The 27812-nt window shown below is 47.2% G+C and overlaps 1 protein-coding gene across 1 annotated transcript in view; it reads right to left on the minus strand.

The window, feature by feature from the left end:
• The window catches only part of flt4 (fms related receptor tyrosine kinase 4), a 217216-nt gene that overhangs the window by 130624 nt on the left and 58780 nt on the right, over positions 1-27812 (minus strand). Inside the window, exons 2-3 of the mRNA XM_071412054.1 lie at positions 19345-19441; positions 14697-15085 (exon numbers count right to left, since the gene is read on the minus strand). Coding sequence (XP_071268155.1) covers positions 14697-15085; positions 19345-19441 — 486 coding nt within the window. The remainder of the gene's footprint in view (positions 1-14696; positions 15086-19344; positions 19442-27812) is intronic.

Below are 27812 nucleotides of genomic sequence, written 5' to 3' on the forward strand. Positions count from 1 at the left end.
TCTACTCCCCACAGAGCAGTCTACTCCCCACAGAGCAGTCTACCCCCCACAGAGCAGTCTACTCCCCACAGAGCAGTCTACCCCCCACAGAGCAGTCTACTCCCCACAGAGCAGTCTACTCCCCACAGAGCAGTCTACCCCTCACAGAGCAGTCTACTCCCCACAGAGCAGTCTACTCCCCACAGAGCAGTCTACCCCCCACAGAGCAGTCTACCCCTCACAGAGCAGTCAACCCCTCACAGAGCAGTCTACCCCCACAGAGCAGTCTAGCCCCCACAGAGCAGTCTACCCCCCACAGAACAGTCTACCCCTCAAAGCAGTCTACCCCTCAAAGAGCAGTCTACCCCCACAGAGCAGTCTAGCCCCCACAGAGCAGTCTACTCCCCACAGAGCAGTCTACCCCCCACAGAGCAGGCTACTCCCCACAGAGCAGTCTACTCCCCACAGAGCAGGCTACTCCCCACAGAGCAGTCTACCCCCCACAGAGCAGTCTACGGCAGTCTACTCCCCACAGAGCAGTCTACTCCCCACAGAGCAGGCTACTCCCCACAGAGCAGTCTACTCCCCACAGAGCAGGCTACTCCCCACAGAGCAGTCTACCCCCCACAGAGCAGTCTACTCCCCACAGAGCAGTCTACTCCCCACAGAGCAGGCTACTCCCCACAGAGCAGGCTACTCCCCACAGAGCAGTCTACTCCCCACAGAGCAGTCTACCCCCCACAGAGCAGTCTACTCCCCACAGAGCAGTCTACTCCCCACAGAGCAGTCTACTCCCCACAGAACAGTCTACTCCCCACAGAGCAGTCTACCCCTCACAGAGCAGTCTACCCCCCACAGAGCAGTCTACTCCCCACAGAGCAGTCTACTCCCCACAGAGCAGTCTACTCCCCACAGAGCAGTCTACCCCTCACAGAGCAGTCTACCCCCCACAGAGCAGTCTACTCCCCACAGAGCAGTCTACTCCCCACAGAGCAGTCTACCCCTCACAGAGCAGTCTACCCCCCACAGAGCAGTCTACCCCCCACAGAGCAGTCTACTCCCCACAGAGCAGTCTACCCCCCACAGAGCAGTCTACCCCCCACAGAACAGTCTACCCCTCACAGAGCAGTCTACCCCTCACAGAGCAGTCTACCCCCCACAGAGCAGTCTACTCCCCACAGAGCAGTCTACTCCCCACAGAGCAGTCTACCCCCCACAGAGCAGGCTACTCCCCACAGAGCAGTCTACTCCCCACAGAGCAGTCTACTCCCCACAGAGCAGTCTACTCCCCACAGAGCAGTCTACTCCTCACAGAGCAGTCTACTCCCCACAGAGCAGTCTACCCCCCACAGAGCAGTCTACTCCCCACAGAGCAGTCTACTCCCCACAGACCAGTCTACCCCCCACAGAGCAGTCTACTCCCCACAGAGCAGTCTACCCCCCACAGAGCAGTCTACTCCCCACAGAGCAGTCTACTCCCCACAGAGCAGTCTACCCCTCACAGAGCAGTCTACTCCCCACAGAGCAGTCTACTCCCCACAGAGCAGTCTACCCCCCACAGAGCAGTCTACCCCTCACAGAGCAGTCTACCCCTCACAGAGCAGTCTACCCCCACAGAGCAGTCTAGCCCCCACAGAGCAGTCTACCCCTCAAAGAGCAGTCTACCCCCACAGAGCAGTCTAGCCCCCACAGAGCAGTCTAGCCCCCACAGAGCAGTCTACCCCCCACAGAGCAGGCTACTCCCCACAGAGCAGTCTACTCCCCACAGAGCAGTCTACTCCCCACAGAGCAGTCTACCCCCCACAGAGCAGGCTACTCCCCACAGAGCAGTCTACTCCCCACAGAGCAGTCTACCCCCCACAGAGCAGTCTACCCCCCACAGAGCAGTCTACTCCCCACAGAGCAGTCTACTCCCCACAGAGCAGTCTACCCCCCACAGAGCAGTCTACCCCCCACAGAGCAGTCTACCCCCCACAGAGCAGTCTACCCCCCACAGAACAATCTACCCCCCACAGAGCAATCTACCCCCCACAGAGCAGTCTACCCCCCACAGAGCAGTCTACCCCCCACAGAGCAGTCTACCCCCCACAGAGCAGTCTACCCCCCACAGAGCAGTCTACCCCCCACAGAGCAGTCTACCCCCCACAGAGCAGTCTACTCCCCACAGAGCAGTCTACCCCCCACAGAGCAGTCTACCCCCCACAGAGCAGTCTACCCCCCACAGAACAGTCTACCCCCCACAGAGCAGTCTACCCCCCACAGAGCAGTCTACCCCCCACAGAGCAGTCTACTCCCCACAGAGCAGTCTACTCCCCACAGAGCAGTCTACTCCCCACAGAGCAGTCTACCCCTCACAGAGCAGTCTACCCCCCACAGAGCAGTCTACCCCCACAGAGCAGTCTACTCCCCACAGAGCAGTCTACCCCCCACAGAGCAGTCTACCCCCCACAGAACAGTCTACCCCTCACAGAGCAGTCTACCCCTCACAGAGCAGTCTACCCCCCACAGAGCAGTCTACCCCCCACAGAGCAGGCTACTCCCCACAGAGCAGTCTACTCCCCACAGAGCAGTCTACTCCCCACAGAGCAGTCTACTCCTCACAGAGCAGTCTACCCCCCACAGAGCAGTCTACCCCCCACAGAGCAGTCTACTCCCCACAGAGCAGTCTACCCCCCACAGAGCAGTCTACTCCCCACAGAGCAGTCTACCCCCCACAGAGCAGTCTACTCCCCACAGAGCAGTCTACCCCCCACAGAGCAGTCTACTCCCCACAGAGCAGTCTACTCCCCACAGAGCAGTCTACCCCTCACAGAGCAGTCTACTCCCCACAGAGCAGTCTACTCCCCACAGAGCAGTCTACCCCTCAAAGAGCAGTCTACCCCCACAGAGCAGTCTAGCCCCCACAGAGCAGTCTACTCCCCACAGAGCAGTCTACTCCCCACAGAGCAGTCTACCCCCCACAGAGCAGGCTACTCCCCACAGAGCAGTCTACTCCCCACAGAGCAGTCTACTCCCCACAGAGCAGTCTACCCCCCACAGAGCAGTCTACTCCCCACAGAGCAGTCTACCCCCCACAGAGCAGTCTACTCCCCACAGAGCAGTCTACCCCCCACAGAGCAGTCTACCCCCCACAGAGCAGTCTACCCCCCACAGAGCAGTCTACTCCCCACAGAGCAGTCTACTCCCCACAGAGCAGTCTACCCCTCACAGAGCAGTCTACTCCCCACAGAGCAGTCTACCCCCCACAGAGCAGTCTACTCCCCACAGAGCAGTCTACCCCCCACAGAGCAGTCTACCCCCCACAGAGCAGTCTACCCCCTACAGAGCAGTCTACCCCTCACAGAGCAGTCTACCCCCCACAGAGCAGTCTACTCCCCACAGAGCAGTCTACTCCCCACAGAGCAGTCTACTCCCCACAGAGCAGTCTACCCCCCACAGAGCAGTCTACTCCCCACAGAGCAGTCTACCCCCCACAGAGCAGTCTACTCCCCACAGAGCAGTCTACTCCCCACAGAGCAGTCTACCCCCCACAGAGCAGTCTACTCCCCACAGAGCAGTCTACTCCCCACAGAGCAGTCTACTCCCCACAGAGCAGTCTACCCCCCACAGAGCAGTCTACTCCCCACAGAGCAGTCTACCCCCCACAGAGCAGTCTACTCCCCACAGAGCAGTCTACTCCCCACAGAGCAGTCTACCCCCCACAGAGCAGTCTACTCCCCACAGAGCAGTCTACTCCCCACAGAGCAGTCTACCCCCCACAGAGCAGTCTACCCCCCACAGAACAGTCTACTCCCCACAGAGCAGTCTACTCCCCACAGAGCAGTCTACTCCCCACAGAGCAGTCTACTCCCCACAGAGCAGTCTACTCCCCACAGAGCAGTCTACTCCCCACAGAGCAGTCTACCCCTCACAGAGCAGTCTACTCCCCACAGAGCAGTCTACTCCCCACAGAGCAGTCTACCCCCCACAGAACAGTCTACTCCCCACAGAGCAGTCCACCCCCCACAGAGCAGTCTACCCCCCACAGAGCAGTCTACCCCCCACAGAACAGTCTACTCCCCACAGAGCAGTCTACCCCCCACAGAACAGTCTACCCCTCACAGAGCAGTCTACCCCCCACAGAACAGTCTACTCCCCACAGAGCAGTCTACCCCTCACAGAGCAGTCTACCCCCCACAGAACAGTCTACCCCTCACAGAGCAGTCTACCCCCCACAGAACAGTCTACTCCCCACAGAGCAGTCTACCCCTCACAGAGCAGTCTACCCCCCACAGAGCAGTCTACCCCCCACAGAACAGTCTACTCCCCACAGAGCAGTCTACCCCCCACAGAACAGTCTACCCCCCATAGAGCAGTCTACCCCCCACAGAGCAGTCTACCCCCCACAGAGCAGTCTACCCCCCACAGAGCAGTCTACCCCCCACAGAGCAGTCTACCCCCCACAGAACAGTCTACTCCCCACAGAGCAGTCTACCCCCCACAGAGCAGTCTACCCCCCACAGAGCAGTCTACCCCCCACAGAACAGTCTACTCCCCACAGAGCAGTCTACCCCCCACAGAACAGTCTACCCCTCACAGAGCAGTCTACCCCCCACAGAACAGTCTACTCCCCACAGAGCAGTCTACCCCTCACAGAGCAGTCTACCCCCCACAGAACAGTCTACCCCTCACAGAGCAGTCTACCCCCCACAGAACAGTCTACTCCCCACAGAGCAGTCTACCCCTCACAGAGCAGTCTACCCCCCACAGAGCAGTCTACCCCCCACAGAACAGTCTACTCCCCACAGAGCAGTCTACCCCCCACAGAACAGTCTACCCCCCATAGAGCAGTCTACCCCCCACAGAGCAGTCTACCCCCCACAGAGCAGTCTACCCCCCACAGAGCAGTCTACCCCCCACAGAGCAGTCTACCCCCCACAGAACAGTCTACTCCCCACAGAGCAGTCTACCCCCCACAGAGCAGTCTACCCCCCACAGAGCAGTCTACCCCCCACAGAGCAGTCTACCCCCCACAGAGCAGTCTACCCCCCACAGAACAGTCTACTCCCCACAGAGCAGTCTACCCCCCACAGAACAGTCTACTCCCCACAGAGCAGTCTACCCCCCACAGAGCAGTCTACCCCCCACAGAGCAGTCTACCCCCCACAGAGCAGTCTACCCCCCACAGAACAGTCTACTCCCCACAGAGCAGTCTACCCCCCACAGAGCAGTCTACCCCCCACAGAGCAGTCTACCCCCCACAGAGCAGTCTACCCCCCACAGAGCAGTCTACCCCCCACAGAGCAGTCTACCCCCCACAGAGCAGTCTACCCCCCACAGAGCAGTCTACCCCCCACAGAGCAGTCTACCCCCCACAGAGCAGTCTACCCCCCACAGAGCAGTCTACCCCCCACAGAGCAGTCTACCCCCCACAGAGCAGTCTACCCCTCACAGAGCAGTCTACCCCTCACAGAGTAGGACTGACAGTTGTAGAACTCATCTACCAGGGTTGTTCTGACTGACAATAGACTCTCAATTAAATTTCAATTTAATTTCAATTTAAGGGCTTTATTGGTATGGAAACACACGTTAACATTTGCCAAAGCAAGTGAAGTAGATAATAAACACAAATGAAATAAACAATAAAAATTAACAGTAAACATTACACATACAGAATTTTCAAAGGAATAAAGACATTTCAAATGTCATATGATGTCTATATACAGTGTTGTAACGATGTACAAATAGTTCAAGTACAAAAGGGAAAATAAATAAATACGGGTTGTATTTACAATGGTGTTTGTTCTTCACTGGTTGACCTTTTCTTGTGGCAACAGGTCACAACTCTTACTGCTGTGATGTCACACTGTGGTATTTCACCCAATAGGGGAGTTTATCAAGATTGGGTTTGTTTTTGAATTCTTTGTGAATCTGTGTAATCTGAGGGAAATATGTGTCTCTAATTTCGCTAGCTGTCTCTCTCTCTCTCTCGCTGCCTTTCTCTCGCTGTCTCTCTCTCTCGTTGTCTCTATCTCTCTCGCTGCCTTTCTCTCGCTGTCTCTCTCTCTCGTTGTCTCTATCTCTCTCGCTGCCTTTCTCTCGCTGCCTTTCTCTCGCTGCCTTTCTCTCGCTGTCTCTCTCTCTCGCTGTCTCTATCTCTCTCGCTGCCTTTCTCTCGCTGTCTCTCTCTCTCTCGTTGTCTCTCTCTCGCTGTCTCTCTCTCTCTGCTTATATAGTTCTGTTCTTCCCCAGCAGCTCAGAGCAATCAGTTCCTGCTGCTGAAACAATTGTTTCTGTGTGCCAAATACACAGACAGAAAATACACACAGCCTACAGAGTTAAACAACTCAACAATAAATCACCCCAGGTATGAGGAGAGGGGTGTTATGTTGTTAGGAGGAGGGAGGGATGAGGGTCATGGCTGTGAGGAGAGGGGTGTTATGTTGTTAGGAGGAGGGAGGGATGAGGGTCTTGGCTGTGAAGGGTGTTATTGTTTGCGTCCCGAATGGCACCCTAAGGGGGAGAGGTGATGAGGGGAGGGGAAGGGAGAGGAGAGGAGGGGAAGGGAGAGGATGGGGTGAGGAGGGGAGGGGAGGGGAGGGGAAGGGAGAGGAGAGGAGGGGAGGGGAAGGGAAGGGAGAGGAGAGGAGGGGAGGGGAGGGGAAGGGAGAGGATGGGGTGAGGAGGGGAAGGGAGAGGAGAGGAGGGGAGGTCCGGTAACTGAAGCCGCATGGTCCCACTTTTATCCTGCTGCCTGTTAGTTCTATTTTACTGCTCCTCACCTCTCCTCACCTCTCCCTTCCCCTCCTCCCCCCTCCTCACCTTTCCCCTCTCTTCTACCTTCCTCTCCTCTCCTCTCCCTTCCCCTCCCCTCCTCACCTTTCCCCTCTCCCCTCCCCACCTCTCCCCTCCCCTCCTCACCCCTCCTCACCTCTCCTCACCTCTCCCTTCCCCTCCTCCCCCCTCCTCACCTTTCCCCTCTCTTCTACCTTCCTTCTCCTCTCCTCCCCCCTCCTCACCTTTCCCCTCTCCCCTCCCCACCTCTCCCCTCCCCTCCTCACCCCATCCTCTCCCTTCCCCTCCCCTCCCCTCCTCTCCTCTCCCTTCCCCTCCCCTCCTCACCTCTCCCACCCCCTCCTCTCCTCTCTCACTTCCTCACCTTTCTTCTCTCCCCTCCTCATCCCTCCTCTCCTCTCCTCTCCCCTCCTCTCCTCTCCTTCCCCCTCACCTTTCCCCTCTCCCCCTCTCTTCTACCTTCCCCTCCTCTCCCCTCCTCACCTCTCCCCTCCTCACCTTTCTTCTCTCCCTTCCCCTCCTCTCCCCTCCTCTCCTCTCCTCTCCCTTCCCCTCCTCTCCCCTCCTCTCCTCTCCCCTCCTCTCCCTTCCCCTCCTCTCCTCTCCCTTCCTCTCCTCTCCTCTCCTCTCCTCTCCTCTCCCTTCCTCTCCTCTCCTCTCCTCTCCTCTCCTCTCCCCTCCTCTCCCCTCCTCTCCTCTCCCCTCCTCTCCCTTCCCCTCCTCTCCTCTCCCTTCCTCTCCTCTCCTCTCCTCTCCTCTCCTCTCCTCTCCTCTCCTCTCCTCTCCTCTCCTCTCCTCTCTCCCCTCCTCATCTCTCCTCTTATCCTGTAGCCTGTTAGCTGTAATTTACTGCTGTTGGTTCATCTGGCTCTGATCAGCCTCCAGCAGAGACAAAATATATGCACCCCCCAAAATGCCACCTCACTCCCCCCAAATGGTATGTGACCCTAGACTAGAGTCTGTTACCATAGACTAGAGGCTGTAACCCTAGACTAGAGGCTGTAACCCTAGACTAGAGTCTGTAACCATAGACTAGAGGACTAGAGGCTGTAACCCTAGACTAGAGGACTAGAGGCTGTAACCCTAGACTAGAGGCTGTGACCCTAGACTAGAGGACTAGAGGCTGTAACCCTAGACTAGAGGACTAGAGGCTGTAACCCTAGACTAGAGGCTGTAACCATAGACTAGAGGACTAGAGGCTGTAACCCTAGACTAGAGGACTAGACGCTGCTACCATAGACTAGAGGACTAGAGGCTGTAACCCTAGACTAGAGGACTAGAGGCTGCTACCATAGACTAGAGGACTAGAGGCTGTAACCCTAGACTAGAGGACTAGAAGCTGCTACCATAGACTAGAGGACTAGAGGCTGTAACCCTAGACTAGAGGACTAGAGGCTGTAACCATAGACTAGAGGACTAGAGGCTGTAACCCTAGACTAGAGGACTAGAGACTGTAACCATAGACTAGAGGCTATAACCCTAGACTAGAGGACTAGAGGCTGTAACCCTAGACTAGAGGCTGTGACCCTAGACTAGAGGACTAGAGGCTGTAACCATAGACTAGAGGACTAGAGGCTATAACCATAGACTAGAGGCTATAACCCTAGACTAGAGGACTAGAGACTGTAACCATAGACTAGAGGCTATAACCATAGACTAGAGGACTAGAGGCTGTAACCATAGACTAGAGGACTAGAGGCTGTAACCCTAGACTAGAGGACTAGAGGCTGTTACCATAGACTAGAGGACTAGAGGCTGTAACCCTAGACTAGAGGACTAGAGACTGTAACCATAGACTAGAGGCTGTAACCCTAGACTAGAGGACTAGAGGCTGTAACCCTAGACTAGAGGACTAGAGGCTGTAACCCTAGACTAGAGGACTAGAGACTGTAACCCTAGACTAGAGGACTAGAGGCTGTAACCCTAGACTAGAGGACTAGAGGCTGTAACCCTAGACTAGAGGCTATAACCCTAGACTAGAGGCTGTGACCTTAGACTAGAGGCTATAACCCTAGACTAGAGGACTAGAGACTGTAACCATAGACTAGAGGACTAGAGCCTGTAACCCTAGACTAGAGGCTGTGACCCTAGACTAGAGGCTATAACCCTAGACTAGAGGACTAGAGGCTATAACCCTAGACTAGAGGACTAGAGGCTGTAACCCTAGACTAGAGGCTGTTACCATAGACTAGAGGACTAGAGGCTGTTACCCTAGACTAGAGGACTAGAGGCTGTAACCCTAGACTAGAGGCTGTTACCCTAGACTAGAGGACTAGAGGCTGTAACCCTAGACTAGAGGCTGTTACCATAGACTAGAGGACTAGAGGCTGTAACCATAGACTAGAGGACTAGAGACTGTAACCCTAGACTAGAGGCTATAACCCTAGACTAGAGGCTGTGACCCTAGACTAGAGGCTATAACCCTAGACTAGAAGCCTAGAGGCTATAACCCTAGACTAGAGGACTAGAGGCTGTTACCATAGACTAGAGGAATAGAGGCTGTAATCCTAGACTAGAGGACTAGAGGCTGTAACCATAGACTAGAGGACTAGAGGCTGTAACCCTAGACTAGAGGACTAGAGGCTGTAACCATAGACTAGAGGACTAGAGACTGTAACCATAGACTAGAGGACTAGAGGCTGTAACCCTAGACTAGAGGACTAGAGGCTGTTACCATAGACTAGAGGACTAGAGGCGGTAACCCTAGACTAGAGGACTAGAGACTGTAACCATAGACTAGAGGCTGTAACCCTAGACTAGAGGACTAGAGGCTGTAACCCTAGACTAGAGGACTAGAGGCTGTAACCCTAGACTAGAGGACTAGAGGCTGTAACCCTAGACTAGAGGACTAGAGGCTGTAACCCTAGACTAGAGGACTAGAGGCTGTAACCCTAGACTAGAGGCTATAACCCTAGACTAGAGGCTGTGACCTTAGACTAGAGGCTATAACCCTAGACTAGAGGACTAGAGACTGTAACCATAGACTAGAGGACTAGAGACTGTAACCCTAGACTAGAGGCTATAACCCTAGACTAGAGGCTGTGACCCTAGACTAGAGGCTATAACCCTAGACTAGAGGACTAGAGGCTATAACCCTAGACTAGAGGACTAGAGGCTGTAACCCTAGACTAGAGGCTGTTACCATAGACTAGAGGACTAGAGGCTGTTACCCTAGACTAGAGGACTAGAGGCTGTAACCCTAGACTAGAGGCTGTTACCCTAGACTAGAGGACTAGAGGCTGTAACCCTAGACTAGAGGACTAGAGACTGTAACCATAGACTAACAGACCACAGGATGACTAACGGACCACAGGGTGACTAACAGACCACAGGATGACTAACAGACAACAGGATGACTAACAGACCACAGGATGACTAACGGACCACAGGGTGACTAACAGACCACAGGGTGACTAACAGACCACAGGATGACTAACGGACCACAGGGTGACTAACAGACCACAGGATGACTAACGGACCACAGGGGGACTAATGGACCACAGGACGACTAACAGACCACAGGGTAACTAATGGACCACAGGATGACTAACAGACCACAGGGTGACTAACAGACCACAGGATGACTAACGGACCACAGGGTGACTAACAGACCACAGGGTGACTAACGGACCACAGGATGACTAACAGACCACAGGGTGACTAACAGACCACAGGATGACTAACAGACCACATGATGACTAACAGACCACATGATGACTAACAGACCACATGATGACTAACAGACCACAGGGTGACTAATGGACCACAGGATGACTAACAGACCACAGGATGACTAACAGACAACAGGATGACTAACAGACCACAGGATGACTAACGGACCACAGGGTGACTAACAGACCACAGGGTGACTAACAGACCACAGGATGACTAACGGACCACAGGGTGACTAACAGACCACAGGGTGACTAACAGACCACAGGATGACTAACAGACCACAGGGTGACTAACAGACCACAGGATGACTAACAGACCACATGATGACTAACAGACCACAGGATGACTAACAGACCACAGGATGACTAATGGACCACAGGATGACTAACAGACCACAGGATGACTAACAGACCACAGGATGACTAACGGACCACAGGGTGACTAACGGACCACAGGGTGACTAACAGACCACAGGGTGACTAACAGACCACAGGATGACTAACAGACCACAGGGTGACTAACAGACCACAGGATGACTAACAGACCACATGATGACTAACAGACCACAGGATGACTAACAGACCACAGGATGACTAATGGACCACAGGATGACTAACAGACCACAGGATGACTAACAGACCACAGGATGACTAACGGACCACAGGGTGACTAACGGACCACAGGGTGACTAACGGACCACAGGATGACTAACGGACCACAGGATGACTAACAGACCACAGGGTGACTAACAGACCACAGGATGACTAACGGACCACAGGATGACTAACAGACCACATGATGACTAACAGACCACATGATGACTAACAGACCACAGGATGACTAACAGACCACAGGGTGACTAACAGACCACAGGGTGACTAACAGACAACAGTATGACTAACAGACCACAGGATGACTAACAGACCACAGGATGACTAACGGACCACAGGGTGACTAACAGACCACAGGGTGACTAACGGACCACAGGATGACTAACAGACCACAGGGTGACTAACAGACCACAGGATGACTAACAGACCACATGATGACTAACAGACCACATGATGACTAACAGACCACATGATGACTAACAGACCACAGGGTGACTAATGGACCACAGGATGACTAACAGACCACAGGATGACTAACAGACAACAGGATGACTAACAGACCACAGGATGACTAACGGACCACAGGGTGACTAACAGACCACAGGGTGACTAACAGACCACAGGATGACTAACGGACCACAGGGTGACTAACAGACCACAGGGTGACTAACAGACCACAGGATGACTAACAGACCACAGGGTGACTAACAGACCACAGGATGACTAACAGACCACATGATGACTAACAGACCACAGGATGACTAACAGACCACAGGATGACTAATGGACCACAGGATGACTAACAGACCACAGGATGACTAACAGACCACAGGATGACTAACGGACCACAGGGTGACTAACGGACCACAGGGTGACTAACAGACCACAGGGTGACTAACAGACCACAGGATGACTAACAGACCACAGGGTGACTAACAGACCACAGGATGACTAACAGACCACATGATGACTAACAGACCACAGGATGACTAACAGACCACAGGATGACTAACAGACCACAGGATGACTAACAGACCACAGGATGACTAATGGACCACAGGATGACTAACAGACCACAGGATGACTAACAGACCACAGGATGACTAACGGACCACAGGGTGACTAACGGACCACAGGGTGACTAACGGACCACAGGATGACTAACGGACCACAGGATGACTAACAGACCACAGGGTGACTAACAGACCACAGGATGACTAACGGACCACAGGATGACTAACAGACCACATGATGACTAACAGACCACATGATGACTAACAGACCACATGATGACTAACAGACCACAGGATGACTAACAGACCACAGGGTGACTAACAGACCACAGGGTGACTAACAGACAACAGTATGACTAACAGACCACAGGATGACTAACAGACCACAGGATGACTAACAGACCACAGGGTGACTAACAGACCACAGGATGACTAACAGACCACAGGATGACTGACAGACAACAGGATGACTAATGGAGTACAATTTACCTTATTTTATCGCCCCCAAAAACGTAATACTTCCAGATCAACTGTAATATCAATACCAATGTAAAGCACAATTTCTCCCCTTTCCAACAATATCAATGACGAGTCCTTCATGATGCCCATCTCTGCATGATTCAAGAAGGCAATGAGCTCCGTCGGGTCTTTTTAAAAATGGCGGGTGGGGAAGCGAAACCTTTTGCGTGATAGTGAGAAGGAGAGATGTCATGTGGGGAAACGGCTTTTTTCACTCGATCTGTCCAACTTATCACCTTATCGCCTCTAAAATGTAAATAAAACACTATAAAGAGTTTATGTAATGTGTCATTACATACCTATTTGAAGGTTTGTGTCGAATTTGAATCAGGTTTTTAAGGCGGCGCTAAAGTGATCTTCAGAAGTAAACAGAGGCTTTTGAGAGTCATGATAGTTTGCAGTGATGACGCAAAAAATTACTAGGTATCCCCCCCTTACCCCCGTCACTGTCCATTTCTTGTTTTTAAACGGTGAGAGAAGTGCTACACCTGGTGGAGAGAGGCTGTAAGACAGAATTAGTTGCTTTATGCGTGCTGTACGTTACGCCATGACACATCACGATGTAAAGTACAGCGTCGAAAGGGGTCAGTTTTTTCAACTTTTCTCCAATACTATAGAGCCATTACCATGTCAACCAACGCTTGAATAGAAACCTAGTTCACACCGCCGATTTTGAAGTCAACACAGTCGCTACAGTCACATTTGTTTTCTTTGCAGCCTCTTTAGAATGTCGTGGTTGCACACATTTGTACGGAATGGGGTTAGTCACCGTTATATGGTTCACCAACCTCAATTTCCAACTCACCCAAGACATAAATGTTTAGGGACACCAATCCTGTAGAGGTCCTAAACCAGGACAGTTGTTGCTCAATTTGCGATAATGTGACTAGAATTACTTTGTAAACAACAGCCAATTCTGGGACATGGATGACGTAGTACACAATAAACGGGGAATGGATGACGTAGTACACAATAAACGGGGAATGGATGACGTAGTACACAATAAACGGGGAATGGATGACGTAGTACACAATAAACGGGGAATGGATGACGTAGTACACAATAAACGGGGAATGGATGACGTAGTACACAATAAACGGGGAATGGATGACGTAGTACACAATAAACGGGGAATGGATGACATAGTACACAATAAACGGGGAATGGATGACATAGTACACAATAAATGGGGAATGGATGAAGTAGTACACAATAAACGGGGAATGGATGACGTAGTACACAATAAACGGGGAATGGATGACGTAGTACACAATAAACGGGGAATGGATGACGTAGTACACAATAAACGGGGAATGGATGACATAGTACACAATAAATGGGGAATGGATGACATAGTACACAATAAATGGGGAATGGATGACATAGTACACAATAAATGGGGAATGGATGACATAGTACACAATAAATGGGGAATGGATGACATAGTACATAATAAATGGGGAATGGATGACATAGTACACAATAAATGGGGAATGGATGACATAGTATACAATAAATGGGGAATGGATGACATAGTACACAATAAATGGGGAATGGATGACATAGTACACAATAAATGGGGAATGGATGACATAGTACACAATAAATGGGGAATGGATGACATAGTATACAATAAATGGGGAATGGATGACATAGTACACAATAAATGGGGAATGGATGACATAGTACACAATAAATGGGGAATGGATGACATAGTACACAATAAATGGGGAATGGATGACATAGTACACAATAAATGGGGAATGGATGACATAGTACACAATAAATGGGGAATGGATGACATAGTACACAATAAATGGGGACCCGTTTTGGCTCGTGACTACTGGCTGAAATTATACAAATGTTCTGGAGCATCACTTTAACAATGACATACACAACAGATGACCACGATGATGACGCTAACACCGGCGCTGACACAAAACCATGCGTACATGTGCGTGTGTGTGTGTGTGTGCGTGTGTGTGTGTGTAAATGCGTGTATCCGTGTGTGTGTGTGAAAATGCAGGTATCCGTGTGTGTGTGTGAAAATGCAGGTATCCGTGTGTGTGTGTGAGAACAACAGGATGTGTGCGTGCGTCTCTCTCTGTATATAAACTCTTCTCACCTCTGACAAACACATATACTGCAACAGCCGTGGTCCCGTCGATGACAGCCTTGACATCTCTGTAGTAACAGCGGTAGTAACCCGTATCATTCCCTTTAGCTCCAGTGAGGACCAGGGTCTTGCAATAAGGCCTTCCAGGCTCCCCTGGACACTCCAGGATGCTGACTCCCCTTCTCTGGACAGGGACAGAAGCAGGCGTACCAGCCTCCTCCCCGGCCACGGGGTGGTCTCCCACAACTCCAGCCCCAGGGGTACAAACAGGGGTTCCAGACCCAGTCTCGGCCTCTCTCCCTGGGGCTCTGCTGGGCCTGGGGCCGGCCTGACGATCAGTCAGCTCCTCTCCCACCAGGGTCGTCTCAGGCCACACCCAGGACAGAGTACGCTGACCCCTGGAGGTCAGAGGTTAAAGGTCAGAAGAAATGTCAAGTGAGAGGTCACAGATGGGTCAATTAGGTTTTTAACCAATGAGAAAAGGTTAGGGCTGTATCAATGTCAGGTGTGTGACGTTAGCGACTGCGACAGATTGTGAAATCGTGTGTGTGTGTGTGTGTGTGTGTGTGTGTGTGTGTGTGTGTGTGTGTGTGTGTGTGTGTGTGTGTGTGTGTGGAAGAGAAAGGAAAAGCAGAGCTATAGATATAATATATAGTGTATTATATTAATGACTGCAGGCGTGCTGGGGAATCATAATTCTGCTCTGTCTAGGGGCAATTTTCTTCACCCCATCCCATCCATAAATTCAGTTATGGGGACATATTACACCTCCGGGTTTCATGAACGAGATGTCAGCCAGCAGAATCAAACTAATTTTCTTCATGATGGTAGAGACAGTCAGCCAGCTGTTGGCTATTATAAATATACATACAGTTGAAGTCGGAAGTTTACATACACCTTAGCCAAATACATTTAAACTCAGTTTTTGACAATTCCTGACATTTAATCCTACTAAAAATGTCCTGTCTTAGGTCAGTTAGGATCCCCACTTTATTTTAAGAATGTGAAATGTGTGAATAATAGCAGAGAATTATTTATTTCAGCTTTTATTTATTTCATCACATTCCCAGTGGGCCAGAAGTTTACATACACTCAATTAGTATTTGCTAACATTGCCTTTAAATTGTTTATCTTGGGTCAAACGTTTTGGGTAGCCTTCCACAAGCTTCCCACAATAAGTTGGGTGAATTTTGGCCCATTCCTTCTGACAGAGCTGGTGTAACTGAGTCAGGTTTGTAGGCCTCCTTGCTCGCACACGCTTTTTCAGTTCTGCCCACAAATGTTCTATAGGATTGAGGTCAGGGCTTTGTGATGGCCACTCCAATACCTTGACTTTGTTGTCCTTAAGCCATTTTGCCACAAATTTGGAAGTATGCTTGGGGTCATTGTCCATTTGGAAGATCCATTTGTGACCAAGCTTTAAACTTCCTGACTGATGTCTTGAGATGTTGCTTCAATATATCCACATAATTTTCCTCCCTCATGATGCCATCTATTTTGTGAAGTGCACCAGTCCCTCCTGCAGCAAAGCACCCCCACAACATGATGCTGCCACCCCCGTGCTTCACGATTGGGATGGTGTTCTTCGGCTTGCAAGCCTCCCCCTTTTTCCTCCAAACATAACAATGGTCATTATGGCCAAACAGTTCTATTTTTGTTTCATCAGACCAGAGGACATTTCTCCAAAAAGTACAATCTTTGTCCCCATGTGCAGTTGCAAACCAGTCTGGCTTTTTTATGGCGGTTTTGGAGCAGTGGCTTCTTCCTTGCTGAGCGGCCTTTCAGGTTATGTTGATATAGGACTCGTTTTACTGTGGATATAGATACTTTGTACCTGTTTCCTACAGCATCTTCACAAGGTCCTTTGCTGTTGTTCTGGGATTGATTTGCACTTTTTGCACCAAAGTACGTTAATCTCTAGGAGACAGAACGCGTCTCCTTCCTAAGCGGTATGACGGCTGCGTGGTCCCATGGTGTTTATACTTGCATACTATTGTTTGTACAGATGAACGTGGTACTTTCAGGCGTTTGGAAATTTCTCCCAAGGATGAACCAGACTTGTGGAGGTCTACAATTATTTTCTTGAGGTCTTGGCTGATTTCTTTTGATTTTCCCATGATGTCGAGCAAAGAGGCACTGATTTTGAAGGTAGGCCTTGAAATACATCCACAGGTACACCTCCAATTGACTCAAACGATGTCAATTAGCCTATCAGAAGCTTCTAAAGCCATGACATCATTTTCTGGAATTTTCCAAGCTGTTTAAAGACACAGTCAACTTAGTGTATGTAAACTTCTGACCCACTGGAATTGTGATACAGTGAATAATAAGTGAAATAATCTGTCTGTAAACAATTGTTGGAAAAATGACGTGTCATGCACAAAGTAGATGTCCTAACCGACTTGCCAAAACTATCGTTTGTTAACAAGAAATTTGTGGAGTGGTTGAAAAACGAGTTTTAATGACTCCAACCTAAGTGTATGTAAACTTCCGACTTCAACTGTACCTTACAGGTCCATTATCTTTTCTATTGGGTTTAAGTTGTTTAAATTGAACACTGTTAAGAGTTAAGAGAGCGTTTCCTCTGGACATAGGCACACTACACAGCTTTAACACATGATCAAAGCCTGCATGTAATGGTCAGAGACACACTACACAGCTTTAACACATGATCAAAGCCTGCATGTAATGGTCAGAGACACAGAGACACAGTCCTCTACCTGCATGTAATGGTCAGAGACACAGAGACACAGTCCTCTACCTGCATGTAATGGTCAGAGACACAGAGACACAGTACTCTACCTGCATGTAATGGACAGAGACACAGAGACACAGTCCTCTACCTGCATGTAATGGTCAGAGACACAGAGACACGGTCCTCTACCTGCATGTAATGGTCAGAGACACAGAGACACAGTCCTCTACCTGCATGTAATGGTCAGAGACACAGAGACACGGTCCTCTACCTGCATGTAATGGTCAGAGACACAGAGACACAGTCCTCTACCTGCATGTAATGGACAGAGAGACAGTCCTCTACCTGCATGTAATGGTCAGAGACACAGTCCTCTACCTGCATGTAATGGTCAGAGACACAGAGACACAGTCCTCTACCTGCATGTAATGGTCAGAGACACAGAGACACAGTCCTCTACCTGCATGTAATGGACAGAGACACAGTCCTCTACCTGCATGTAATGGTCAGAGACACAGAGACACAGTCCTCTACCTGCATGTAATGGTCAGAGAGACAGAGACACAGTCCTCTACCTGCATGTAATGGACAGAGACACAGAGACACAGTCCTCTACCTGCATGTAATGGACAGAGACACAGTCCTCTACCTGCATGTAATGGTCAGAGACACAGAGACACAGTCCTCTACCTGCATGTAATGGTCAGAGACACAGAGACACACTACTCTACCTGCATGTAATGGTCAGAGACACAGAGACACAGTCCTCTACCTGCATGTAATGGTCAGAGACACAGAGACACGGTCCTCTACCTGCATGTAATGGACAGAGACACAGAGACACAGTACTCTACCTGCATGTAATGGACAGAGACACAGAGACACAGTCCTCTACCTGCATGTAATGGTCAGAGACACAGAGACACAGTCCTCTACCTGCATGTAATGGACAGAGACACAGAGACACAGTACTCTACCTGCATGTAATGGACAGAGACACAGAGACACACTACTCTACCTGCATGTAATGGTCAGAGACACAGAGACACAGTCCTCTACCTGCATGTAATGGTCAGAGAGACAGAGACACAGTACTCTACCTGCATGTAATGGTCAGAGACACAGAGACACAGTCCTCTACCTGCATGTAATGGTCAGAGAGACAGTCCTCTACCTGCATGTAATGGTCAGACACACAGAGACACAGTACTCTACCTGCATGTAATGGTCAGAGAGACAGTCCTCTACCTGCATGTAATGGTCAGAGAGACAGTACTCTACCTGCATGTAATGGTCAGAGAGACAGTCCTCTACCTGCATGTAATGGTCAGACACACAGAGACACAGTACTCTACCTGCATGTAATGGTCAGAGAGACAGTCCTCTACCTGCATGGAATGGTCAGAGAGACAGTACTCTACCTGCATGTAATGGTCAGAGAGACAGTCCTCTACCTGCATGTAATGGTCAGACACACAGAGACACAGTCCTCTACCTGCATGTAATGGACAGACACACAGAGACACAGTACTCTACCTGCATGTAATGGTCAGAGAGACAGTCCTCTACCTGCATGTAATGGTCAGAGAGACAGTACTCTACCTGCATGTAATGGTCAGAGAGACAGTCCTCTACCTGCATGTAATGGTCAGAGAGACAGTACTCTACCTGCATGTAATGGTCAGAGAGACAGTCCTCTACCTGCATGTAATGGTCAGACACACAGAGACACAGTCCTCTACCTGCATGTAATGGTCAGAGAGACAGTCCTCTACCTGCATGTAATGGTCAGACACACAGAGACACAGTCCTCTACCTGCATGTAATGGTCAGACACACAGAGACACGGTACTACCTGCATGTAATGGTCAGAGAGACAGTACTCTACCTGCATGTAATGGACAGAGAGACAGTACTCTACCTGCATGTAATGGTCAGAGACACAGAGAGACAGTACTCTACCTGCATGTAATGGTCAGTGTTTCATCTGCGTGGATCACAAGGTCTTCTTTGGGGCTGTCAAGGGTGGGCGGAGTCATAGAATAGCCAATCACCAACCCTGAGGGAACAAAACAAAGTCATATGATTGGACGCTGACACTCAAAACACTGATTTGATGAGGAACAGATTCCCACAAAGCTCAGTTACTGTGTATTGGTTTAAACAGCTCTGCATTTCGGCTCTGTCAAACCCCCTTAGTGTCACGCTGAACAGGAACTCAACCAGACAGGATGCACCGACCAAAGCTATCAAATGTTATTCATTATGTTACACGTAGCTAGCTCAGGGCTGTAAAATATAAAGATATAGAGATACACACACACACAGGGCATTCGGAAAGTAGTCACACCCCTTCACTTAATCCACATTTTGTTACATTACAGACTTAATCTAAAATGATGAGGAATTGTTTATTATTTAATCCAATCTACACACAACACCCCATAATGACATCACAATACCTCATAATGACATCACAATACCACATAATGACATCACAATACCACATAATGACATCACAATACCCCCTAATGACATCACAATACCACATAATGACATCACAATACCCCATAATGACACCACAATACCCCATAATGACAAAGCAAAAACAGTTTTTTAGACATTTTTTGCTATGAGACTCAATTGAGCTCATCCTTGAGATGTTTCTACAACTTAAATAGAGTCCACCTGTGGTAAATTCAAGGTATTGTAAATTATTTGGAAAGGCACATGCCTGTTTATAGGTCCCACAGTTGACAGTGCATGTCAGAGCAAAAACCAAGACATGAGGTCAAAGAAATTGTCCGTAGAACTCCGAGACAGGATTGTGTCGAGGCACAGATCTGGGGAAGTGTACCAAAAATATTCTGCAGCACTGAAAGTCCCCAAGAACACAGTGGCCTCCATCATTCTTACATGGAAGAAGATTGGAACCACCAAGACTCTTCCTAGAGCTGACCAAACTGAGCAATCGGGGGAGAAGGGCCTTGGTCAGGGAGGTGACCAAGAACCCGATGGTCACTCTGACAGAGCTCCAGAGTTCCTCTGTGGAGATGGGAGAACCTTCCAGAAGGACAACCATGTCTGCAGCACCCTACCAATCAGGCCTTTATGGTAGAGTGGCCAGACGGAAGCCCATCCTCAGTAAAAGGCACATGACAGCCCGCCTGGAGTTTACCAAAAGGCACCTAAAGAATCTAAAGGACTCTCAGACAATTAGGAACAAGATTCTCTGGTCTGATGAAACCAAGATTGAACTCTTTGGCTTGAATGCCAAGCGTCACGTCTGGAGGAAACCTGGCAACATCCCTACGGTGAAGCAGGTGGCAGCAGCATCGTGCTGTGGGGATGTTTTTCAGCGGCAGGGACTGGGAGACTAGTCAGGATATATATATGTGTGTGTGTGTGTGTGTGTGTGTGTGTGTGTGTGTGTGTGTGTGTGTGTGTGTGTGTGTGTGTGTGTGTGTGTGTGTGTGTGTGTGTGTGTGTGTGTCCTAAATGGTTTACTATTACCTATATACAGTAGTGGAGTCTGTCCTAAATGGTTTACTATTACCTATATACAGTAGTGGAGTCTGTCCTAAATGGTTTACTACTACCTATATACAGTAGTGGAGTCTGTTCTAAATGGTTTACTAGTCCCTATATACAGTAGTGGAGTCTGTCCTAAATGGTTTACTATTACCTATATACAGTAGTGGAGTCTGTCCTAAATGGTTTACTAGTCCCTATATACAGTAGTGGAGTCTGTACTAAATGGTTTACTATTACCTATATACAGTAGTGGAGTCTGTCCTAAATGGTTTACTAGTCCCTATATACAGTAGTGGAGTCTGTACTAAATGGTTTACTAGTCCCTATATACAGTAGTGGAGTCTGTCCTAAATGGTTTACTATTACCTATATACAGTAGTGGAGTCTGTCCTCAATGGTTTACTATTACCTATATACAGTAGTGGAGTCTGTCCTAAATGGTTTACTAGTCCCTATATACAGTAGTGGAGTCTGTCCTAAATGGTTTACTAGACCCTATATACAGTAGTGGAGTCTGTTCTAAATGGTTTACTAGTCCCTATATACAGTAGTGGAGTCTGTTCTAAATGGTTTACTATTACCTATATACAGTAGTGGAGTCTGGTCTAAATGGTTTACTATTACCTATATACAGTAGTGGAGTCTGTCCTAAATGGTTTACTAGTCCCTATATACAGTAGTGGAGTCTGTCCTAAATGGTTTACTAGTCCCTATATACAGTAGTGGAGTCTGTTCTAAATGGTTTACTAGTCCCTATATACAGTAGTGGAGTCTGTCCTAAATGGTTTACTAGTCCCTATATACAGTAGTGGAGTCTGTCCTACATGGTTTACTAGACCCTATATACAGTAGTGGAGTCTGTCCTAAATGGTTTACTATTACCTATATACAGTAGTGGAGTCTGTCCTAAATGGTTTACTATTACCTATATACAGTAGTGGAGTCTGTACTAAATGGTTTACTAGTCCCTATATACAGTAGTGGAGTCTGTCCTAAATGGTTTACTACTACCTATATACAGTAGTGGAGTCTGTCCTAAATGGTTTACTATTACAGCTTAGCTTTCAACACCATGGTGCCCTCCAACTGAGTCACTGGGTCTGAAGCCCTCTCTGTGCAACTGGGTCCTGGACTTCCTGACAGGCCGCCCCCCCCCAGGTGGTGAAGGTAGGAAACAACATCTCCACTTCGCTCATCCTCAACACTGGGGCACCACAAGGGTGCGTGCTCAGCCCCCTCCTGTACTCCCTGTTCACCCATGACTGCGTGGCCACTCACCCCTCCAAATCAATCATCAAGATTGCAGACGACACGACAGTAGTAGGCCTGATTACCAACAATGAGGCATCCTACAGGGAGGAGGTTAGAGCCCTGTTGGAGTGGTGCCAGGAAAACAACCTCTCACTCAACGTCAACAAAATGAAGGAACTGATCGGGGACTTCATGAGATAGCAGAGAGAGCACGACCCTATCCCATCGACGGGGCCGCAGTGGAGAGGGGCAATAGCCTCAGGTTCCTCGGTGTGCACATCACAGACAACCTGAAATGGTCCCTTCACACAGACAGTGCGGTGAACTAGGCACAACAGCGCCTCCTCAACCTCAAGAGGCTAAAGCAATTTGGCTTGTCACCTAAAACCCTCACAAACCTTTACAGATGCACCATTGAGAGCATCCTGTCGGGCTGTATCACAGCCTGGTACGGCAACTGCACCGTCCGCAACAGCAGGGCTCTCCAGAGGGTGGTGAGGTCTGCCCAAAGCATCACCGGGAGCAAACTACCTGCCCTCCAGGACATCTACAGCACCTGGTGTCGCAGGAAGGTACTATTTGAATTGACCCCCCCCCCCCCTTGTTTTCACACTGTTGCTACTCGCTGTTTATTATCTATGCATAGTCACTTCACCCCTTCCTACATGTACAAATTACCTCGACTAACGTGTTCCCCCACACATTTATTCGGTACCGGTACCCCTTGTATATAGCCTCGTTATTGTTATTTTATTGTAAAAAAAAAATAAAGTTTACTTTTATTTATTTCTTTATTTTTCTTAACTGCGTGGTTGGCTTGTAGTAAGAATTTCACGGTAAGTCCTACACCTGTTGTATTCGACGCAAGTTACAAATAAAATTAGATTAGAAGATCATCAGGGAGCTCAGCCACCCGAGCCACTGCCTGTTCACACCGCTACCATCCAAAAAGCGAGGCCAGTACAGGTGCATCAAAGCTGGGACCAAGAGACTGAAAAACAGCTTCTATCTCAAGGCCATCTGACTGTTAAACAGCCATCACTAGCCGGCGACCACCCGGTTACTCAACCCTGCACCGTAGAGGCTGCTGCCCTATGTACATAGACAGAATAGAAGTCACTTTAATCATCTTTACATCATTTTTGACACACTATATGAATATACTGTATTCTAGTCCTGGTTCAACATATATAACTACTGCTGTACACACCTTTTCTACTCATATACTGTCCATCCTGTCTGTACACACCATCCTATATAACTACTGTCTATACACACCATCCTATATAACTACTGTCTATACACACCATCCTATATAACTACTGTCTATACTGTCTATACACACCATCCTATATAACTACTGTCTATACTGTCTATACACACCATCCTATATAACTACTGTCTATACACACCATCCTATATAACCACTGTCTATACACACCATCCTGTATAACCACTGTCTATACACACCATCCTATGTAACTACTGTCTATACTGTCTATACACACCATCCTATTATAACTACAGTCTATACTCACCATCCTATATAACTACTGTCTATACTGTCTATACACACTATCCTATATAACTACTGTCTATACACACCATCCTATATAACTACTGTCTATACACACCATCCTATATAACCACTGTCTATACACACCATCCTATATAACCACTGTCTATACACACCATCATATATAACTACTGTCTATACTGTCTATACACACTATCCTATATAACTACTGTCTATACACACCATCCTATATAACTACTGTCTATACACACCATCCTATATAACCACTGTCTATACACACCATCCTATATAACTACTGTCTATACACACCATCCTATATAACTACTGTCTATACACACTATCCTATATAACTACTGTCTATACACACCATCCTATATAACTACTGTCTATACACACCATCCTATATAACCACTGTCTATACACACCATCCTATATAACCACTGTCTATACACACCATCATATATAACTACTGTCTATACTGTCTATACACACCATCCTATATAACTACTGTCTATACTGTCTATACACACCATCCTATATAACTACTGTCTATACTGTCTATACACATCATCCTATATAACTACTGTCTATACACACCATCCTATATAACTACTGTCTATACTGTCTATACACACCATCCTATTATAACTACAGTCTATACACACCATCCTATATAACTACTGTCTATACTGTCTACACACCATCCTATTATAACTACAGTCTATACACACCATCCTATATAACTACTGTCTATACACTCCATCCTATATAACTACTGTCTAAACACACCATCCTATATAACTACTGTCTATACACACCATCCTATATAACTACTGTCTATACTGTCTATACACACCATCCTATATAACTACAGTCTAAACACACCATCCTATATAACTACTGTCTATACTGTCTATACACACCATCCTATATAACTACAGTCTATACACACCATCCTATATAACTACTGTCTAAACACACCATCCTATATAACTACTGTCTATACACACCATCCTATATAACTACTGTCTATACTGTCTATACACACCATCCTATATAACTACAGTCTATACACACCATCCTATATAACTACTGTCTATACTGTCTATACACACCATCCTATATAACTACTGTCTATACACACCATCCTATATAACTACTGTCTATACACACCATCCTGTATAACTACTGTCTATACACACCATCCTATATAACTACTGTCTATACACACCATCCTATATAACTACTGTCTATACTGTCTATACACACCATCCTTTATAACTACTGTCTATACACACCATCCTATATAACTACTGTCTATACACACCATCCTATATAACTACTGTCTATACTGTCTATACACACCATCCTATATAACGACTGTCTATACACACCATCCTATATAACTACTGTCTATACACTCCATCATATATAACTACTGTCTATACTGTCTATACACACCATCCTATATAACTACTGTCTAGACACACTAACCTATATAACTACTGTCTATACACACCATCCTATATAACTACTGTCTATACACACCATCCTATATAACTACTGTCTATACACACTAACCTATATAACTACTGTCTATACACACCATCCTATATAACTACTGTCTATACACACCATCCTATATAACTACTGTCTATACACACCATCCTATATAACTACTGTCCATACACACCATCCTATATAACTACTGTCTATACACACCATCCTATATAACTACTGTCTATACACACCATCCTATATAACTACTGTCTATACTGTCTAAACACACCATCCTATATAACTACTGTCTATACACACCACCCTATATAACTACTGTCTATACACACCATCCTATATAACTACTGTCTATACACACCATCCTATATAACTACTGTCTATACACACCATCCTATATAACTACTGTCCATACACACCATCCTATATAACTACTGTCTATACACACCATCCTATATAACTACTGTCTATACACACCATCCTATATAACTACTGTCTATACTGTCTAAACACACCATCCTATATAACTACTGTCTATACACACCACCCTATATAACTACTGTCTATACACACCATCCTATATAACTACTGTCTATACACTCCATCCTATATAACTACTGTCTATACACACCATCCTAAAAAACTACTGTCTATACACACCATCCTATATAACTACTGTCTATACACACCATCCTATATAACTACTGTCTATACACATCATCCTATATAACCACTGTCTATACACACCATCCTATATAACTACTGTCTATACACACCATCCTATATAACTACTGTCTATACACACCATCCTATATAACTACTGTCTATACACACCATCCTATATAACTACTGTCTATACACATCATCCTATATAACCACTGTCTATACACACCATCCTATATAACTACTGTCTATACACACCATCCTATATAACTACTGTCTATACACACCATCCTATATAACTACTGTCTATACACACCATCCTATATAACTACTGTCTATACTGTCTAAACACACCATCCTATATAACTACTGTCTATACACACCATCCTATATAACTACTGTCTAAACACACCATCCTATATAACTACTGTCTATACACACCATCCTATATAACTACTTTCTATACACACTATCCTATATAACTACTGTCTATACTGTCTATACACACCATCCTATATAATTACTGTCTAAACACACCATCCTATATAACTACTGTCTATACTGTCTATACACACCATCCTATATAACTACAGTCTATACACACCATCCTATATAACTACTGTCTATACTGTCTATACACGCCATCCAATATAACTACTGTCTATACACAATATCATATATAACTACTGTCTATACTGTCTATACACACCATCCTATATAACTACTGTCTATACACACCATCCTATATAACTACAGTCTATACACACCATCCTATATAACTACTGTCTATACACACCATCCTATATAACTACTGTCTATACACACCATCCTATATAACTACTGTCTATACTGTCTATACACACCATCCTTTATAACTACTGTCTATACACACCATCCTATATAACTACTGTCTATACACACCATCCTATATAACTACTGTCTAAACACACAATCCTATATAACTACTGTCTATACACACTAACCTATATAACTACTGTCTATACACACCATCCTATATAACTACTGTCTATACACACCATCCTATATAACTACTGTCTATACACACCATCCTATATAACTACTGTCCATACACACCATCCTATATAACTACTGTCTATACACACCATCCTATATAACTACTGTCTATATACACCATCCTATATAACTACTGTCTATACACACCATCCTATATAACTACTATCTATACTGTCTAAACACACCATCCTATATAACTACTGTCTGTACACACCATCCTATATAACTACTGTCTATACTCACCATCCTATATAACTACTGTCTATACTGTCTATACACACTATCCTATATAACTACTGTCTATACACACCATCCTATATAACTACTGTCTATACACACCATCCTATATAACCACTGTCTATACACACCATCCTATATAACCACTGTCTATACACACCATCATATATAACTACTGTCTATACTGTCTATACACACTATCCTATATAACTACTGTCTATACACACCATCCTATATAACTACTGTCTATACACACCATCCTATATAACCACTGTCTATACACACCATCCTATATAACTACTGTCTATACACACCATCCTATATAACTACTGTCTATACACACTATCCTATATAACTACTGTCTATACACACCATCCTATATAACTACTGTCTATACACACCATCCTATATAACCACTGTCTATACACACCATCCTATATAACCACTGTCTATACACACCATCATATATAACTACTGTCTATACTGTCTATACACACCATCCTATATAACTACTGTCTATACTGTCTATACACACCATCCTATATAACTACTGTCTATACTGTCTATACACATCATCCTATATAACTACTGTCTATACACACCATCCTATATAACTACTGTCTATACTGTCTATACACACCATCCTATTATAACTACA

This window comes from Salvelinus alpinus, chromosome 7, assembly GCF_045679555.1.
Source record: "Salvelinus alpinus chromosome 7, SLU_Salpinus.1, whole genome shotgun sequence".
NCBI classification, from domain to species: Eukaryota; Metazoa; Chordata; class Actinopteri; order Salmoniformes; family Salmonidae; genus Salvelinus; species Salvelinus alpinus.